This window comes from Triplophysa dalaica, chromosome 21 (assembly GCF_015846415.1).
Source record: "Triplophysa dalaica isolate WHDGS20190420 chromosome 21, ASM1584641v1, whole genome shotgun sequence".
In the NCBI taxonomy this organism is placed as follows: domain Eukaryota; kingdom Metazoa; phylum Chordata; class Actinopteri; order Cypriniformes; family Nemacheilidae; genus Triplophysa; species Triplophysa dalaica.
The window spans coordinates 3,069,796-3,086,080 of record NC_079562.1 but is presented as its reverse complement, the minus strand read 5'-3'; the positions used below and the strand labels follow the sequence as shown (position 1 = coordinate 3,086,080).

The 16,285-nt window shown below is 40.3% G+C and overlaps 1 protein-coding gene across 1 annotated transcript; it reads right to left on the bottom strand.

Annotated features, from left to right (window-relative positions):
• Positions 1 to 408: 408 nt before the first annotated feature.
• On the bottom strand, positions 409 to 7,883 carry errfi1a (ERBB receptor feedback inhibitor 1a). The gene is made up of 4 exons (XM_056735189.1): positions 7,725 to 7,883; positions 4,157 to 4,354; positions 3,883 to 3,956; positions 409 to 3,239 (listed from the first exon to the last, which is right to left on the bottom strand). The coding sequence occupies exons 2-4, from the start codon at positions 4,303 to 4,305 to the stop codon at positions 2,101 to 2,103; spliced, it is 1,362 nt and encodes a 453-aa protein (XP_056591167.1). The 5' UTR covers positions 4,306 to 4,354; positions 7,725 to 7,883; the 3' UTR covers positions 409 to 2,100.
• Between the last annotated feature and the right edge of the window lie 8,402 nt (positions 7,884 to 16,285).

Genomic DNA, 16,285 nt, shown 5'->3' with positions numbered 1-16,285 from the left:
GACAGTACGGGTTTTTTAAGACATGCTCATTTCCATCGCTTATTGTTTCACCCAAGCCAAACTTGTAATAGAGACCAGAGAAACAGCATTTTCTCAAATCAGCGGGGCAGAAAATACCCGACTGTGTAATTCTCACGTTCAGTAGACGTGTCTGTAACCCTGTTCTGAGACAAGCGTCCCTCACTCACAAACTCATCAATCACATGCGTAGTGACGACCGCAGAACTGATCATAGATCAGTTTTAGCGAGTTAAACTACGGTTCACCTTCCTCCTGTCTGGAGCCAGGCCAAAAGTAATGAGGCAGAGCACAGGGGCGTGGATGTGATAAAACAGGCAAAACAGCTATATCTCTGTGTTCCGGAGAGATAGGACACACAATACAACAGAACATCAGATAAAGACCAACTTGATTCATAAATAAGTATATTTATTTTTTATTACTGTAGAGGATACAATACACTAAGCATTATCAGTTTTGGGTAGGAGGACAAATGTTAAATACTTTTACACATCACAACATACTGTTTTCTCAGTGCACTTTGCTTTATAGATTTATATAGTCATATGTATAGCACATCAGCAGAGATGTCTATTTCTTCCTTCATTTTCTTCCAGGTAAGACATGGTGATGGATTAAATTAAACGTACAATGTAAACATTTCCTGATACACAAACCAGTCGAGTAAAAGAACAAAACGCGGCATGGGTTGCATTCAAATCCCTTCGTGAGGTGGAGAGTTAAACTTGACCTCAAGGCTGCCAAACAGCATATCTTTTTTTTCTCCTCGGTTAGAATTTCACAGCACTTGCTACATTAACAGAGTTATCACGATGGTTCGGGAAACAATACAGAATAATAAAACCCATCTCATTCAGCAGCTGCCAGCAGCCAAAGTCTCTGGTGCCCACACCCACTGTAATCACGTCTGACAGGAATGCACGTACAGTAACAAGGAGATCAGCGTGCGTGAGCTCGGCCGACACATGGACTTTAACTCTACGCTGCGCCGCGCTTCAAATCGGTCAAAGATCTGCTTTCGAGGAAGTGTTTTGAAAAACGTTATTCAAGAAACATGAATCTGGATAGTTGCTTCCTCGTACGGTTGAATACAGTGTCGAAGTAGATTGTATTTGGCGAGTCTTTGTAATCCACAGACGGGTATTTAAAGAGAACTAGTAGGGAGGTAGTACTTGAGAAAATCCTATTCCAGACAATGGCTCACAGCTTCACGTGGAGACAGCAGTAAAAAGGAGGACAGAAACACATTCACAGGTTTTTAAAGTATTGCCTTTTTGTGCAACAAAAGAACTCTACACCTCGGATTGGAAATACACCGCTCATTCAGAGGGGAAACTTTCAGCTGCCGTCTTAAGCAGCTTACAAAAGCTTAGTAGTGCCAAAAATTGGCCAATGTAACACATTCAGCTCTCTCGTATCAATCGCACACCATTCAGAACAGAAAAGCAATACTCGGCCCATGTAACACGCGCTCGACAAGATGTACAGACAGGACACAAAACAAACAACAAAGCACACATACACGAATCGGTCTGACAAAAGCTGAAAGCATGAGTCCATCAGAAGAACAGCTAAAAAGTGTGCACGTGTCAAATTCCATGCTTGCATGCAATGCATATGCGACACGTCAAGATGGAAAACCCTTCACTTAAAATGTTGGCCTCGAAAGGCCATTTTATACTTCATATATGGGAGACAACAGAAACGCATAGATGCATTACTGACCCGAAGTCCCTGTGATCAGACAAACATACTCAGACACAGAACTAATATTCAATGCAATATAAAACGAAAACTGCATTTACAACACTGAAGTATAACGGTATCAGACCAGCTAATACCGAACAACTGCACCACATTATTTCAACACTTGCGTTTCACATAACAACGAAATCAAACATAAAAATAGATTCCAAGCTCGGTCTATGTAGCTCGAACTGTCAGAACGGTTTCCGTTTTGAGAGCAAAAAAGAAATCCCAGTAACTGCAATTTGTAACTCTAATGACTGCAAAAAAGCAGCAAAAGTCCTCGGGGTCATCAGACGACACGTCCCAAGTAACGGCTCGCTCATCAAGCCTTCATACCAAGTCTATCTGGTGTGTCGTTTTCTTTCTGCTGTGACAGTCCCAGTCTGAATTTGTATCCGAGGGATCGGTGCCTCGGCCCGTCGAGCTGTCCGTGAAATACTTCTCGTGTTTGTCCAGATACGCAGGGCGTTGTGGCAAAAGGAAGTAATGTGTGGAGCTGGCTTGCCGACCGTTCTCCATCACGGGCAGAATGCACGGGGAACCTTCGCTATTCTGACGCTGCAGCCCGCGACTGACGTATTTGGGATCCGGGGCAAAACTTTGGGTAGGGGGCATGATCCCATTGAGATACATGGGGAGGCTCTTTGGGCTGGGGGTACGGGAATTACCTCCCGATAGAGGTTCTCTGGGGGGGACTTTGGGAGGTCTGTCCTCGTCGCTGTTAGCCCCTGACGAAACTTCAGCTGACCAGCGGCGATAGTCTCCCATTTTAAACGGTCGTGGGGGAATTGGGACCCTGGGAGGAACTTCTGGTTTGTCTAGGATGTGAGTGTTCCGATGGTGAGCGGACAAACGGAGGGATGCAGATTTGTTAAAGCAGCCAGCGGGGCCGGAATGTGACCGCCGCAGCTTTCGTTGCGTACGTTCCTGCTGTCGAAAGCAGTTTTGCTGTTGCTGGAGCTCATTTTCCCTCGGTTGGGTTTCCCGCTCCGATCTCGGCTTTTGCGGTTGTACCTGTGGCTGAGGCTGATGCACCTGCGGCTGAGTCTGCTGTGTCTGCTGGGGTACTGGACCTTCATAGTAGGCATAATTAATCTGTCCACAGCCCCTTAAACTCTGCCGGCTGGGTATTCCGTAGCGGAACGGCGAAGGTTTGGAGCAAGATTCGGAAACTAGGCAGCGATGGTCATCTCCGTTGAAGAACTCGACCTCACTGTCCATAGTGTGATCTGGGGAAAGCTTGGCAGAGCCGGGAATTGGGGGAAGGGGCTTGGTGACTCGGCTGGGCGTCTGAGGTGGGCTGTTGCGGTCAGATACCGTAAGACGTTGAAAGGAGGGAACCACTTGGTCATCCTCGACAGGGATGGATGTGATAGGCGCTTTAGACAATGGGAGCTGGGTTGGTCTGGTCTTTTTGGGCAGCAAAGGTTGACCTCCTGGGTTGTTTGATGATTTAAGTCGAGCTTGTTCTGTTTAAAAAGAAGAAAGCAAAACATCTTTAGTGGAACAAATTCTATTTTGAATTAAAGCAAACAACCCCAGTCATCAGTAATAGCAGTTGATGAGTGTCTTTTTCTATGCCAGTTTATAAGTAACCCAGTCACAGGTTGACTGCTGAGGAACGCAAACAATATTTCTTTCAATATTTCTTCTGTTTGATCAGCCTGACATGGCAGCATTGACTCAACCAATGGCGTGAGAGTCTGGAGCAGAACTACTCCTTTGTCCAACCAATGGGCAAGATGCTCAAGATGACGGACTCATTCTTTGCTATTCTGCTGGGTGAGACTAGTTTAACATTTCACCTTTAAATGTATGATTCCAACAGTATTTCTTTACAGTGCATACATATTAAACTTTTCATCTCTCCTAATACATCCAATGTTTTCCATTCCTGCCTCTTCCCATTAATCAGCTAAATCTAAATTTGATTATAATAATAACTATTAACTATTAATAATAAAAAACTATTTTCTGTAGTGACTTTAAAAGTTGCATCTTAAAGTACTTTACAAAAATAGAAATATAAAATATGATGCATCAAAATACAATAATCAGAAAAAAAACAAAATCTACCCTAAAAAGGGAATAAGGTGCTGTTCCTGTTCCCACCTGAGAAAGATGCCAGTGCTTGTTTCTGAGACTGAAGGTTGTAATCCACAGAGGAGTCGAGAGTGAAGTACAACCTGAAGGTTAAAAAACAAAACGCCACTGAGTTTCTTCAACAAGACTGACACAATCCAAATCATGTTTCTTATCATCATCTAAATACGAAACATGTTGCATACAGATCACTTCTTGTTTTCTCATTCAGTCATGCAACGGATGTTCTGGGTCTTATAAAACTAATTAATTTTCAGCATTTGTGTTACGTTGCTGCACTCACTTGTGTAGGTCATGGTATTTCCAAGAGGGCTTAGATCCGGCCATGCTATGCCAGTGGCTGCCCCGCAGGAAAAAGCTTTGTGCGGGTAAACAGATCTCCTGGGCAGTCAAGCCTGCAGTGGACATGCTCCAGCTGCAGTCGGTTCGCATCCAGGCCAGGAAATTCTCCTCCCACCAAGCTGGCAGCTGCTGGCCGTACCTGAAACACAGCCACAGGAAGAAAAGCGTAAATCTCACGCGAATAAAAACCACAAGGACGGCTCATTGACATATCATGCGTTTCTTCTAAACAGCAATGGGACGAGAGAGCAGACCCAACACATGTATGTTTTAGAAGCTATCTCCGTTATGCAAATGTATTTTTAACATCAAGTTCTTAAATTCTAACCTAAATTTCTTTCCAAAACCAAAACACCGGTGCGATGCTGCACACATTCATTTAACTCCACAACTATGCACCCATTTCGTCAACTTCTTAAACTTTTTTACACAGATCTGAGACACAACCAAGAACTCCTCAAAGCATTCTAGAAGAGCAACCTCAGAGAAATGCATGTTTTTGTACATGCAAACGCTATGGAGAAACACTGAAAGCATCTTAAGAGTATCTCACCGAGCATCTCAGTGTTGTAGTATAAAACTGACATTTTGACAAGTTGATGATCAACCCGTGTGCCCCGGGCTATCACCACACCGCCAACACACCCCTTTCCACTTCTGCTCATTTACAATGCAGTCAGTCAACCCTGCAGTTACTGCGACCAAGTGCATTAGACTCCAGTCGAGCTCTTGCAGTGAGAACATTGAGCAACGTTCTGCTCAACTTGACTGCCGGTGGTAGGACAAGCGCTCAGTTTGACTGCAATAAACTACACTTATGCCCCAAAGCCTGAGGACAAATAGATTGTTCTCGTAGCGGTCACACACATTCACAAAATTACAAACTTCATTTCTTCAGACACATGTTATTTCGTTGATCGAAAACAATCCATCTTGTGTAGGATGTATACACACCACATGTTTATTAGAGGAGATGTTTCACTGTAATTTTGTTTGCAAGCACAAAGATCCTGGTGTAAACACTACCCATTCAGAAGAAGTAATATAATATCAAATGATAGCCTAAGCAAACAAATCTTGAATTTCCTGCCTCAGGAACACAGGATTGAAACATTGTGTTTGAAGGAAATTGCTGGAGCGTTTGGTGTAACACAAGAGATCGTCAAACGCGGAGTAGACGTTTGTAAACCGCTCTGAAAAACCAGATTTACACCCCTGGGAACCTAAAGAGTGATGGAGCTGGAGGCAAGGTTCAACATGGTGTTTGCTTACAAACACATATCACGCGCTATCAAATTGCAACATTATGACAGTCTGCCAGCGATACAAACAGCACACGTACCCTACACCAGCAATTAACATCTTTATAGATCAATTTATTGCAGGGCTGTAAGTTACGTGCACGCTGCAAGATATTTCTGCAGGAATTAGGGTGATGCATAGATGCGTTAACAGGTTAGTTGAATTCGATCAATGTCATACTACATGACAATCATTATCAGTATAAAATATACATAACTTAATGTCTAGTCAAAGTGCCCAAACATTGCCTGCGACAATGGACCGGCAAGACAGTTTGCCGTGCTGGCTCAACAGGGGCGTGCATTTCCGCTGACCATCCTGATCCGGTTAAATGCAACCAGTCATGCATCCTGAAGGCTTTGGACCTTGGAAACAGTCACTATGAGCACACAATGCAACCTGATCTGTATTAAAGAACCTCACGGGACAAGAGCTTCCTCTCACAACAGGTGCAAGATGGACAGACCTCCTAGTGTCCGGCTCAGACATTTCTCGGAGCGTTTGGAAGACAATGCATGTGTTGCACAGACACTGGGTAAACAAAGCACGGCAAATGTGTTCAGTCCGGTGTAAACTGAATTAGACATGCTTTCAAACACAGTTAAACTGATTTTTTCAACAAAGGCAATATGTGATTGTGTACCACAACAACAAATAAACAAATCTGGCATGATATCTAACACATTTTACACAAAAGTCAAGCATTCATATAGTGATATTGCCTATCTGTATTGTTGCAAAGCAGCATTAAAGCAAACATACCTACACACACACAAAGAAAAACTAATTTAATAAAAGATTTTTGCACTCTGACATTTGCATTACACATTCTACCTCAAAATTATTATATTAGTTAAAGGGACAGTTCACCCAAAAATGAAAAATGTGTAGCCTTCGGGTTTTTTCAAACCTGCATACATTTTATAATGTATATATATATATATATAGGAAGATATTTGGAATATGTTAGCAACTTTCAGATCTGGAACATCATTGACCACCATAGTAGGAAAAAAAGAAATGGTAGTTAAAGGTGTCCCCGAACTGTTTGTTTTCCTAAATTCTGCTGAACAGAACAAAATATATGTAATGCGTTTTCTTATATGGTAGTGCAGCATGTCTCAGTATGTTTTTAACAGAACAAAGTAAATTTTACAGGTTTGAAACAACCCCAGGTCGAGTAAATAATGCCACATTTTTCATTTTTGGGTGAACTATCCCTTTAATTCCCGTTAGTTAAAGTAATAGCTCGAATCATTAACAATGAACAGATATACCAATACAGTATTTTTTAAGAGTTCTGGGCAAAATCTGCCTCAGCGAAAACACTTGAGTGGATCTGAGCTGATCATTTTCTTGACAGCGGAGATTTACCCGCATGCAACAATCTGAAATACTGCAAACGAGCTCGTGGACACTGACAACTGCACATTATCGCTCCAATTCCAAGTCCGTAAAGTCACTGTACAGGGCCACGAAATTACGAAATACCTGCGTCTTGACAATGTACTGACAAGCACTGATATGACATTGTTAGAAGGTATGAAGGAGAGACAGTCGCGCGTTCACGCCCCGCTCGTGACACCTCTGCCGCGGTTTCCCAGCAACCAGACCCGATCTACCTGTCCGCTTCCGCAACCTGGTGGGATGAGTCACTAAACTCTATCGCACCTGACGAAATGAACCTCCTGCGTATAATGTTTCCCTAATGTTTCCCTTGATGAAGCAATATATATGCCACCGTCATATATTATGAAATTGCATGCGTGCTTATTAACATGGACTCAAAAGATCCAAAATGATCATTATTCCGGAGAAAATTTACACGCAAAGAAAAACAGAGCGCAAAAGAACGAATTGATTTGTTTAAACGTACCCATGATGCATTTACACATTTGAAAAGTTACAAATGTTACACATTATGTTACAAATCTCACAAGACAGAATGTAACTGCTACATTGTTACATTCTTAACGGAGGCTGCGATTCCCTCCTAATTGAACTGACTGACACAGACACACACACGCGCGCGCGCACGCACACACAATCCTAATCAGATGTCCTGTCACAGAATGTGATATTATCGTCACACACGTCAATGTCTCATCACACACACACTCAATCACACACACACACACACTCAATCACACACACACACACTCAATCACACACACACACGCACAATATGAAGAACATATTAAACTCACCCTAATCTCCTGGTGATAGGCGCACAGTCTCGGGTCCGGGATTAAAAGTACATACTGCTGTAATGCTCCGTCTTCCCCGTTTAAAAGCTTTTGTTTAAATCTTGTTCTGCTCTATCTCTGAGCGACATTCATCACAGCGCTGAAAGACTCTCGTTAACAAACGAGCTCTGTGTGTGCGCTTTGCTTTAAATGCGTTCACTGCGGTCAGAGGACACGCAAGCTCCGCCCCTTCGGAAGCGTTTTAAAGCGGCAGTGCGCACATTTCTGCTTGTTTGTGGCTGCGCACGTTTTGAGTTTGCGAACCCAAAATATAGTAAAACCAAGTTTTAAATGTGACCATGTGCAATTGCAAATGTGTAATTAATGAGACGTCTCTGTAAGGGCAGACAAATATATTGTATCAAAATTATAAATATAATCAGTAAAAGTCAAATTAATTCACTAAAGGTAGTCATACATGTTTTCGGCATTGAGATCTTTTTAATCCACTTTTTAACCTACAGCAAACAAATGAACCGGGTGTTATAAAAACAACATGTAGGCTCCTTTATTTGTTTTGTCCCAAATAAATATTTTTTCTCTTGATTCCTAAATCATTATAATTAAGATAGAAATACTGGTTATTTTGGACTAATTCATCTGATGGGGTATGAATTGTGCACCTTGTGCATTATGATCATAAATATATTATATTGACATATATTGACATTCATTTTTTGCAGATCTTCCATGTGCTCCAGTGCATTAACAGAAAGAACGTGCACGTTGAGGGACTCAAGGCACAGCAACAGCCAAAAACAACATAAGTTACCTGAAGCTAGAAAGGTTAAGAAAACATTAGTCCCGTGCACCCGGAGTGAGGAAGGACTCGAACAGACAGACAAGACCATACAAGGATAAAGAACTTTAGTGAGAACCACAGAGACAGAGGGCCTTGCACTGAATAACCAGCATAAGGGTCTAGGGCCCCTGTGAATCCACATAGACAGTGAGACAGACAGCTGGTGGCTCCAGGGCTGATAAGAAAGCATACACAGCAAACACTGTGATGTTTTATTATTACTTTATTTTTACAAGCCTGCCATGCTGGAGCCCATATTATCTGCTAGATGGATGTGGGTGATGTCGCTTTATTATGGCCTGAAGGGGATGATAATGGCTGTCGTATATCATATACCATATAATCCCTCTGATTTGATTTTATCCAGATAAATGGATGTCATCCTCATTTTCACACGTTTAACAGCTTGCCTTTTCATGTAAAAGTCTTTCAAGCAGTCTATTATGAGAATGCTAGAAAAGTGTTTTTCAACGGGACGTGATCTAGAAATGGGTCACAGATGTTTCTGATTTTGGAGAGCAGGGGAAGAAACCAATTCTTCATGCATAAATGTGTATGGTGAAAATGGCAACTATTTGCATTAAATCAAGCTCTTGTATTTTGTTGACAAGTTATCAACAGTTTGGTAAAAGGAAAATATGTTTTGAATAAAAGAAACATGGACACGGGCACTCTGTAAATCATGTAAATTTCAGATTAAGTCAGATTTATATTCATTGATAGAAGCTATTTCAATTCAAGTTTAAATTCAAGTTTATTTATATTGCGCTTTTCACAATGTGTATTGTTTCAAAGCAGCTTTACAGGGGCAAACAGGAAAAACAGAAAAGGTAAAACACAGCACAGTGCATGGTATTTATACAACGAGTAAGATCATTCTAATAAATAATATCTAATTTCTAAATAAATAATATTTAAAACATGCTTACAATTATTTAAACAATAGTGTAACAATGTAGTACATCAAACTTTTGAGTCATATACAGGTTCATGGCTTGTGCCAGAATGTGTTTTGTGTGGTAAATTATTGGCTAGATTAACATCATAATGTACATTTTATTGGTCTTTAAAGCTTTATTGGTCTTGATTTAAGGTGAGCTACATTGATCATTTAAAATGCTTCAAGTCAACCAACAATAAGCCAGCATGTGTGCACCGTGTTGTGTACAGCCTCAGCCCTAAAGCAAAAGCAGAACATTGCGCTCTTTTGTCCAATTGTTAGACGTTCTGTAGAACTACCTGCATTGTGTACATGAATGAACCAACAAACCGCTATATGAAAGACTCAGATTGAAAATGTTACATAAACGCGGCAGCACACTCCATGCCATAATACTATTGTAAGTTTCTTACTGTGGCTGAAGCTCTGTATAAGGTCAAGCACAATGCCCAATGAGCAAACTCCAAGTGCTAAACAAACACAGCAGGAATTCAGCGGGAACAAAATGTGCCTGTGTTACAATGTTGCAAATCTCTGTCTGGCCGTGGCCCCCGAACCCAACAGGCTTATCACCTGATATCTGGCCGTTGATGAGCCCACTCGCTCTAATCCTCTTTAATAATTTCAAAAACATTCCACACATTCCAGCGGACCAGTAGGAGAACACACAAACTGTTGATCTTTGATGTGTAGCTAAGAGAAAGGTAAACCTGCATGCGTGAACTGATAAGTGTGCACTCTGTTTATGAGCGCAGACGAGAAGTACTGTAGGGTGGTTTGTGCAGGCATGTGTTTCATGCAACTGTGCACATTTGTTTTTGCATTTGTTTATACATTGCGACCAGGTAAGAAGACCGAACTAAACTGATCTGTGCACAGATTGCTTTGTGTTGATAGAAACACGGCCATGAACTTTCCTCCATTGGCAGATCCCTCCCCACTCCCGCCTCTCTTACACACACAAACATACACATGCACACAAACACACACACAATCACACACACACACACACACACACACACACACACGCACACACACACACACACACACATAGAGGTTAAAGCTCTCTTCTGTTGGTATGATGTCATTGTATGCACACATATAGGAAGTGCCTTATAAAGTCAGCCCAACAGGCACCTTTTGAGCAGAAAGGGTCACTTAACCAACACAGATGTAACACTGGAATATTCAAAGAGTTTGTTGAAAAAACAGCATATGCTGGCTAGGTAGGGTTTGAAGCACCAGGTAGCTGGTTTAAACTGGTCATGTGCTGGTTTAAGATGGTCATGTGCTGGTTTAAGATGGTCATGAGCTGGTTTAAACTGGTCATGAGCTGGTTTAAGATGGTCATGTGCTGGTTTAAGATGGTCATGTGCTGGTTTAAGATGGTCATGAGCTGGTTTTAGATGGTCATATGCTGGTTTAAGATGGTCATGTGCTGGTTTAAACTGGTCATGAGCTGGTTTAAGATGGTGATGTGCTGGTTTAAGATGGTCATGTGCTGGTTTAAGATGGTCATGTGCTGGTTTAAACTGGTCATGAGCTGATTTAAGATGGTGATGTGCTCGTGTAAGATGGTCATGTGCTGGTTTAAGATGGTCATGTGCTAGTTTAAGCTGGTCATGAGCTGGTTTAAGACGGTCATGTTCTGGTTTAACATGGTCATGTGCTGGTTTAAACTGGTCAGGAGCTGGTTTAAGCTGGTCAGGAGCTGGTTTTAGATGGTCATGTGCTGGTTTAAGATGGTCATATGCTGGTTTAAGATGGTCATATGCTGGTTTAAGCTGGTCATGTGCTGTTTTAGCTGGTCGTGTGCTGGTTTAAGATGGTCATGTGCTGGTTTGGCTGGTAATGTGCTGGTTTAGGTTGGTCATGTGCTTGTTTAAAATGGTCATGTGCTGGTTTATGCTGGTCATGAGCTGGTTTAAGATACTCATTTGCTGGTTTAAAATGGCCCTTAAATCAGCACATGACCGGGTTAGGACCAGCCCATGACCAGTTTAAAGCAGTAAATTACCGTCTTAAACCAGCACAAACCAGCTACCATGCTTCAAAACCTCCCTAACCAACATATGCTGTTTTTTCAACAGAGATAACATTCACACATATGAAGAAAAGGCTGGTTTTTATTTAAAGTGAATTTATGACTCAACAATGTCATCTTAAATCATGGTTTTGAAATATTTTTAGTTAGATTATAATTAGAGATTTTTTCACTTTTCTTCTGTAAACTATAGTTTTCTATAAACTTTTAATGTGGACTATATCTGATTCAGTATATTCACCAATAAAGGCTCTTTAATCCCTCAGTATTTTCTCCCAAAGAGCTGTGAGATTTAATGAGGATGAAACAGTTTCCAGAGCCTCCACCTCGAGTTACCTGACGTCTTCACAACTAATAAGTAACCAGTGAGAATATTGTTGACATTTTCATTTGTTTCTATTTTTCCCCTAAAGAATTTTAAGAGAAAAGTATATGACATATGTATCAAAGTGATTTAAAAATATAATCCTCACAGCGACCACCCTCACACACATACAAGATTTTACACCTGGTGGGCATTTTCTGTCCCATTGTCTCTCTTTACAAAGCCACATGTGTGTGACATGCTGATGTACCGTCATGGAGCTCCAGTGGGAAAGGGTGTGCCGGTAATGATGGAAAGGGTTGAATCATCATTCACGGAGGTCACCAGGTTACAGACCTGCACCTGTTGATGTAATCTCACTCTGCACATTCCCAACTATATGATCAAAGTTCAACCTGGTGATAAGAAGAAAAGTCAATGACTGCATCTCCTCATGTGAGGCGAAAGAAAACGGTAAAAGCTCTTTTAGAAGGGTTTCGTAAAAGATAAATATGAGCTCAGGTCAGTGACCCGCTTGCAGTTCTAGTCATCAGTAGTAATTTTGAAATGACTTTTGCTTAAGATGAATAGACTCATATTGAGACAAATGAAAGTGTAATTGTTGAAACACATGAAGAGTTTGGAGGTGTGAAATGAATTAAGATTGAATAGAGGTAAAATAATCTGGATTTGGGTCAATTTGATGAGAAATTTTGAGTTCATAATGAGATCTTCAATAATATTGAGTTTTGATTACAGACTTTGAAACATTGCTGACATCTCTTCTGAAACACTAATGGAGACATATGTGAGATTTCTAACACTTTTTCTCAGGAGAAACATCTGAGACAGTAATAAGATGCAGACATTTACACTCCATTTAAGCTCATTGATGTCAGGGACAAATCATAGTGATATGAGGTCTCATCTGTGATTTTTATTAAGAGTCTGAAGGAATCAACCATGTTTTGTTTTATTTGAACCAATGCAAATATCTCTTTGATTATGGATGAATGAATGTGTAAACCAAATGTGTTGAAGAAGTTGTAACATGTGGGATGGTTTACAGTGTCCAGCTTTAACAAATGATCAGTTATCATCTTTTGGCTTTATAATGGTAAATATGCTTACCAGCCGGACTATTTCATAATAATTTAGTCTATATAATCCGTGAGCCAGACATATGCTCTTGCACAATATGCAAAATCTTTGGAGCCAGTCTAGATCAGCAAGCTTGTCATTGCTCATAAAAATGTAAACATGTCCATCTTACAACACCAGGGGATGATTATAGACACAAGCTTTTCTTCCACCCACGACAAATATTAATCACGCTTCCATTTAATAGCATCATCTCAAGGAAATTATCTGTCAGGACGCGCATTTCTAGCCTGAGGATGTGGCGTGGGTTTATTTTCTTTTTTATTTGCCATGATGCGTTTGTTCACAGTACATTTACAATTACTCTTTACAAGAGACATTTTACAAGAGACACTTTAATGTTAAAGCAGGAAAATGACACGTTTGGAAAATGCACTATATCGTGTATGGTTGCTCAAGCATTTTAATGCTTTTGCTATGGTATTCTGAATTGTTGGCTAGGTAGTTACTATGGTGTTGTGGATGGTTGATTAAAGTGAGTAGCATGGTGTCAAGCCGTTGGTGGGATGTATGAGCAATATTCCCAGTAATGGTAGCCTTAAGGGAAAAACGGGAGCAAAGGCAGAAATGCAACTCATGGTAACTAAATATTTGAATAGTACAATTCTATCATCTTTAATGAGTGTGACATCATCACTTTATGATAATGACACATATGTAGTGAGATTATGTGAACCAGTTTCCTCTTTTCTGGACAGTCTAAAGGAAGGATGGAAATGCCTGACGGTTGACAGAAAACTTCCATATCACACTGGGAAAACCTATAAAACCCGATCCATGTGGTCTGATCAGGAATGTCTTTACACATCAACCTGGAGTTTACAGCCAAATAAAAAACAAACAGCAGATGCTATTAAAGTGTTTGTTAAAAAGTATCATAGTTACTATCAATCATAAATAGGTTTATCTTCATATACAGTATATACAAAATAACCTTATTTTGGATTATTTGACTTTGAAGTTCTTCAAGAAAATGTTATGATCTAAAGACACGCATCTGTATGTTTGTCAGAGAGAAGATCATAAGAACCGACAAAAATGTCTTTCATTTCGAAAAAAGTGTTTTTTAATCATGACACGTGCCAATAAATAGTGCAAAAATCAAAAAATAATGCAATCTTGCTCGGTAGTGTTTGAAAAGAGTGAGACCTCAAAAATCTGCCTGATAAAAAGAGAACATTTTGGCTACACTGAAAAGGATAAAATATAACAGTTTATTTAAATTTTTATCATAACATAATTCCCATAGTTACATTCGTTTTGATGATTTCTATAGAGGTATATATATATATATATACAGTAAATATACTGTAGAGAGGGAGATACATGTATATATGGACAATGTTTTTATGGAAAAATCCATGCACCAGACATTTGAAAGTCTATCAAACGATGAGAAACTCCCGTTAGGAGAACACAATGACAGCCTGTGTGTAAGCGGCACAATATGTGTCTGCCTGCCACAACAAAAGAGAAAACAATTAATCTGCCATGATGTTTCCAATATATGTACATAACATTATAATACTGTATATTTCATTATTCTTTTATTCTGCTACCTAAATGTATATTTTGCTTCTGTTTTCTGTTTTTAAATATTTTCATATATTACAAACCACAAAATACGAATGTACATTTTGTCATACCTATAAAGCACATTTAAATTGGAAAAAAAAGTGAGAACCTGCCATCGTATTTTAAATATACTAAATAATGCTGAAAATGTACATTTTACATTTACGCATTTGGCAGACACTTTTATCCAAAGCAATTTACATTGCATTATCCTATACATTTATACTTAGGTATCTGCAATCCCCCGGGCTTGAACCCACAACCTTGCGTCGTTAACGCAATGCCCTTACCACTGAGCTACAGGAAATGTAGAAATGTGTTTTTGTTAGAGTTTGGTTTAGGGATAAGATGAGGGTCATGGGATGGATAATACAGTTCATACATTATAAGAGTCCTCATTTCTTTGGAAAGTCCCCACAGAACACACACCCTAACATTTGTCTACATTTATTTGTAATGTTCACCAACCGGCATTAAAGCGTTTTAACTGCAGCATCCTGGCACACGGGCAATGAAGGTTCCAGGTTTATAACTGCATTTCCTGCAGCGTTGTACAGAAGCCAAGGTCACGACTTCATTAACATAGCGATCAATTTGAGTAACGTGAGAGTTGACAGATGAGGGAGTCACTTCTGCTCTCTTACTTTCCTCTTCCACGGGGCTTTAGGGACACACTACTGCCCCATACATACCGCTAATAAAGATTTCAGATGTGCTGCCTGGAGGGAAAAAAGAGCGGCGATGGTTTAGCTGTAGTCTCATGTAGCCAGACCTTTGACTGCAGAACCGCCTACTTACACAGGAAGAGTCTTTCGAGTGACATGTAAGGAAATCAATCATAAGCGTTTTTGTGTTTATATGTTTATATAATTATAGAAAGCAAAACATTTGTGGTGACATGAGGGTGAATGCACAAAAAAGTAAACTAGTGGAAAATTTCACAGATATTGATAAGAATACACACAGCACAATATGAACCTGTGTGCTCTTTCTTGTGCAAGTTGCATTTAGTCATCATATTGAATAGAGAATGTCTTTTACGGTTTTCCTTTGAATATGCATCAGGTGGACAGTCAATGGCCGTTCTGTCTGAAGATGACACCAGATGCAAGACAATAGGAAACCAGAGTCCTTAAGCCTTGATTCACTGGGAGTAAACACTGTTTAACCCCTAGACATCTTTTGGAAATGTGTCACTTGAAATGTAGCCTTATAAGGAATTCGCCCAATAAGGAATTCACAACACAATATACACAGTAGAGGTGTGACTCAGCGGTGATGCAATAGACTTTTAACCAAGTGCAACACACTAATATGGTATTGTTCCAAACATACAGTACTGTGCAAACTGTATATGAATGAGCGAAGAAATGTATCGACCGGTAAAATGGTTGACTTCTTCAACTTAACAGAGCACGCATAAAACCCAGGAGGTTGTTAGCTGCATCCCTTAAAAAACAATTATCCAGAACAGAAGATTATTACCCACACTGTGATCCGAGAAATGAGGCTCGGTGCCATGCCCGGGGCAGAAAATCATCACTTTTTCCATCTTCTAACACGAGGTGTCCATGCGAACGCATTTAAAGCGGTCTTAATGCATGCGAATTTAAATGCACGGCCTTGAATGCAGTCCTATCATCGGGACAGGTTGAACTAAAAGCTACTGAACTACTGAACGAACACCCACAATGGC

Bases quoted from the DNA above. Each gene is read 5' to 3' on its own strand.
- errfi1a (XM_056735189.1), bottom strand. From the start codon at position 4,305: ATGCGAACCGACTGCAGCTGGAGCATGTCCACTGCAGGCTTGACTGCC. The intron at 3,957-4,156 runs GTGAGTGCAGCA...TTTAACCTTCAG, and splicing joins AAATACCATGACCTACACAA to GTTGTACTTCACTCTCGACT. The intron at 3,240-3,882 runs GTGGGAACAGGA...CTTTTTAAACAG, and splicing joins AGCACTGGCATCTTTCTCAG to AACAAGCTCGACTTAAATCA.